The sequence below is a fragment of the Argopecten irradians genome, chromosome 5 (assembly GCF_041381155.1).
Source record: "Argopecten irradians isolate NY chromosome 5, Ai_NY, whole genome shotgun sequence".
NCBI lineage: Eukaryota > Metazoa > Mollusca > Bivalvia > Pectinida > Pectinidae > Argopecten > Argopecten irradians.
Window position 1 is genome coordinate 35229097 of NC_091138.1, and position 4350 is coordinate 35233446.

The window sequence follows — 4350 nt, forward strand, 5'->3', positions numbered from 1 at the left end:
ACATATGAAGCAATCTGTGATGTGACTTGATCATGAACAGTTGTTTTGTATTGATTTAGTTGAGCCAATTTTGGAATTTAACAAATTTTTGATATGTGAATATCTGGAGTCATTTGAAGCTAGCCAGCTGTATTTATTTAAAAAAAATATATATATTTATAATTGAGTTGTTTGTCTATTATATGAAATAGTTGCTATTGTTTTTATCACGTGTATGTCAACATATAGAAAAAAAGGTTATGACAGTACATTCCACAAGAAAAAGTCACCTAATCATTGAAATATGTGATAATTCAATGAACTGAATCCAGTTTCTGAGTGTACCTCGTTGAGATATGTATCTGTTTGAATATATAACAAAATCACACTTTAAAACCATGATATTACATAGCCGTCTATACTGTGCGCGAAATACAGAAAAAAGTATAATACAAGAAAATATCAATTTTCATCTATGCGACGTTAATAAATCAAACAAACAAACAATTTGTGAATCATTTTAATGTTCCGTGGGCATTTGTTTTGTTTGATTAATTAACGTCCTATTAACAGCTATGGTCATGTAAGGATGCCCTGCAGGTAGGGCGTTAGAATTGTACCTGCTGCCCTTACTGCATGATCGTAAAAGGCGACTAAATTTAGGATATTTTCTCTTCTTCCTAAGTGACTTTATCCTTCCTACCGCCTCACTTTTGGCCTTGAGTTGAGCGTTTGCCCCTGTGAGGAAGGCTCTGGGTTCTGTCCCCTGGCCAAGACACACCAAAGTCTATAACAGTGGTAGTTTCTGCTCCAACTAAGCGCTCAGCATACATAGACTGGGACGACTGGTTCGGCCGTTGTCATTTTTTTGTTTGTTTGATTTATTAACGTCATATTAACAGCTATGGTCATGTAAGGACGGCCTCCCATGCATGCGGTGTGTTCGTATTATGTGACCGGGTGGGGTGTGTTGCTTTGTGTCTTCGGCGGCATGCTTCAGTAGTTCCACTGTACAAGAAAACACTACATGAATATACCGCAGTCTCCCAAAACACGCACCTCTCACAACATACACGCAACACACAGCATACATGGGAGGCCGTCCTTACATGACCATAGTTGTTAATAGGACGTTAATAAATCAAACAAGTGTGTTGCTTGGTGTCTTTTGCGGCATGCTTCAGTGATAAAGCGCTATATAATGGGCAGCAGTTCCACTATACAAGAAGACACAACATGAATATACCGCAGTCTCCCAAAACACTTCGTACTTCACACACGCTACACACTGCATACATGGGAGGCCGTCCTTACATGACCCTGGCTGTTAATGGGACGTTTAAATAATCAAACAAACAAACGAAATCTCTCCTGACTTCAGCATAAAATTTACGCAGTAGGTTGTCGGAGATGGCAGTTTAACAGCTGTCAATCACATCCAAAGTTTTGCCCCTTGCCTCCAAATATACAGTTGTCGTCTACAAGTAGGCGTCGCGTTCGATATTAAGATCCGACCAGTGCGCGTCATATATAACTCGGTAGTAAGCTCCGCCCACTTCACTATGCGTAGTGATTGATGGCATCTTCGGAAATAAGCCCCGCACACCTCGAATTTGATTGGTTCAACAGAAATATTCGAGTGCAGGGGTGTGCTAGCTTCCAGGGGTGTGTTAGTTCGAAAGACAAACACACACGCAGCTGAGCGAGGTTTTTGGAAAAAGTAGGGAGCTAGTAAATTTAAAGAAACTTTTATATAGTGTAAATAAAGTGGAGGTATATTAATAACTTAGAACACACATCCATCCCTCTAAATTATTTATTACATTTGCCGATCATATCGCTTCTTGTACATGTACATATGTAGTTTTTGGGTTTTATGTATGTATGCCAGAAGTCACGAATATCAATAAATGGCTTTCCTACTTAAGTTCAAGTGAAATATAAAAAAAAACACCACAGAGGTACTGACAGAAATATTTATTAGTAAATTGATAAGCATGGGATTATAATCATCTGAATGACTTTTGTTAAATGGTAATTAACATAGATTTAGTCTACCGTTTATTTAGAGTCATGTTATTTGTAAACCATTTTGCAATTTGATGAAAGTTGTTTTTGAGTTGACGGTTAACATTAGTATTGTCAATACCCTTTACATGCATAGTACTTTCATCTGCATGAATATCTATTTAACACTTTTCGCATCATTTGCATAAATTATAAACAGTAAAGGACCAAGTATCGATTCTTGTGGAACTCATGATTTTATCAATTCGGGTGATAATTATTTCCTCTGTACTAATCCCTGCCGTTATCGATTATATTGTTTGACTGGTTGGACCTAGTTGTTCGTTTCAGAATTAAAGACAGTTCTTGTGAATGTATGCTTTTTTTCAGGCGAGCCTTGACAAAGTCCTGTATGAAATCTCCAGATCCGACAGGATTTATAAACGAATGTGACCCCAGTCCCTTTAGAGCGTTAAAGTTCTATCACGTGTACAGACCCATCCTGACACCCGATCCATATATGTCCACACCAATCTATACCTACGGCGGTAGGACCTGTGATTCCATGTCTTTGGTGCAGGAGACAGATAGCTTTCGTACTGTCTCCAGGTACAACATATACCTGGTTATTGACATAATCAGGAACAAACACCCTGTCGTACGTATCATGGCATGTTTGACAAAGTAACATCTCACTGACCCTCCTACCATCGCCCAGTTCCCCGCCCCATGCATACACAGTTTTGTCAAATTGATCCTTTAATTCCAGATCATATTGAGAATTAGCCCTCTTTACAACCACAGCGACGTGTCCTGTGCTCAAACAGACGATACTCTCTCCGTTTCCTCCACAAGAAAGTTTTCGGACTTCGTGTCCGAATTTGTTCAGTATCAGTATTGTTGGTGAATTAGTACTAACAACCACCTCGTCATTGTTACCCACACTAATACACCCAGCTTGTAACGGACTGATATCAGCAAACTTAGTGAACCGTCTGTCCTCGGACAGACTAGTTATAAGTGATGATCCACCATAACGTGTCATCAGGAGTACCCCTCTAGTGGTCAAATCCAGAGACCGCGGTAAGAATTCCAGCTTCACACTCTCTTTGACTGTTCCGTCTTTGTTAACTAGAATCAAATCCTTACTGCCAAATACGGATATCCACACGTGGTTGCTGTCTGCAGGACATATCCAGATGATGCCATTTTGTTGTGGAACTTTGAAAATAGATATTTGTTTGACATGCGCACTATCAATATTCCTCTTGTCATAGCGTGCGACGTCATGGCCGACTTGAACATAGCCTAGCATTGATTTTAACTGGGACTTGTTAATCGTACCGGATACGAAACGTGGAGGACTAGATACCACATTTTCAGTAGATGTATCGAAAAGCGATTTAGTAGTTTTAAGTCTCTTTGTCAATTCAAAGAAGGATGATATCCTTGACGCTTCCTTCACTTCCTCCTCGATATCCCGAATCAGCACCTTCATCTCCTGGATCTTTTTCTCGTGACGCCGGCAAAAGATATCGTCCGATTCTTTAAATTCTTTAAGAAGCGACGATAACTCTGTAATTAATGAGTCGGCCATAGAATCAACGTTGGCCTTTAGTTCTGATCTCCTAGATTCTACATCCTTAATAGCGCTATTGACGCTCTCCTCGAAGGGTATGCTATCTTGTTTAGGTTGAGTGTCATATTGACTAACATGTGACCTCAATGTGTTTAATTCCTCTTGCATATATTTTTTCTGCAGAAACATTTCTTCTTCAATTGCTTTGAAAGCATGATGTTGATGTGTCTGTGCAAGACACACTGCACACATTATGACGTCACATTGGCTACAGAACAAGTCGCATGGTTTGCCGGGGTGTATTTTACATACCATAGGGATTATGGCCTCGCCGTGAGTGTTCGCCTTCTGAATTGGTACGATGTCGTCGTTTCTTGTTTTCCTTCTGCGTTTGTGATCATATTTACATTTGCCACACAAATTCTCCTGACAATTTCTACAATACCAATGTACAGTTTCAGAATTTGTACATATCCCACACATGTTAGACACCTTCCCTTGGCCATGACGCTTACCACGTTTACTTGCCATACTCAGTTCCTATTAAACACCTGTACGCCCATAAACTTTGTGTCTCGCGTTATCTATGTATATCGCTGTCCACTACTACTCAATCGGTTATCTGCAAATGTAGTTATCTTTGTTTGAAGATGCATATAAGCATTATCTGTATTGTAAATCAATCATCGCTCACCTGTATTTGATACACTAGCGTTTATCTACTATTTACACCTCAATATTATCCGTGGTGATTCATATTAACTGCCTTATTGTATCGGTCATCG

At 39.5% G+C, this 4350-nt stretch overlaps 1 protein-coding gene across 1 annotated transcript; it reads right to left on the reverse strand.

Annotated features, from left to right (window-relative positions):
- Positions 1–1941: 1941 nt before the first annotated feature.
- Positions 1942–4096, reverse strand: LOC138324552 (E3 ubiquitin-protein ligase TRIM45-like). Its single transcript, XM_069269605.1, has one exon. It carries the CDS (start codon positions 4094–4096, stop codon positions 2459–2461), a length of 1638 nt encoding a protein of 545 aa, XP_069125706.1. The 3' UTR covers positions 1942–2458.
- Positions 4097–4350: the final 254 nt, after the last annotated feature.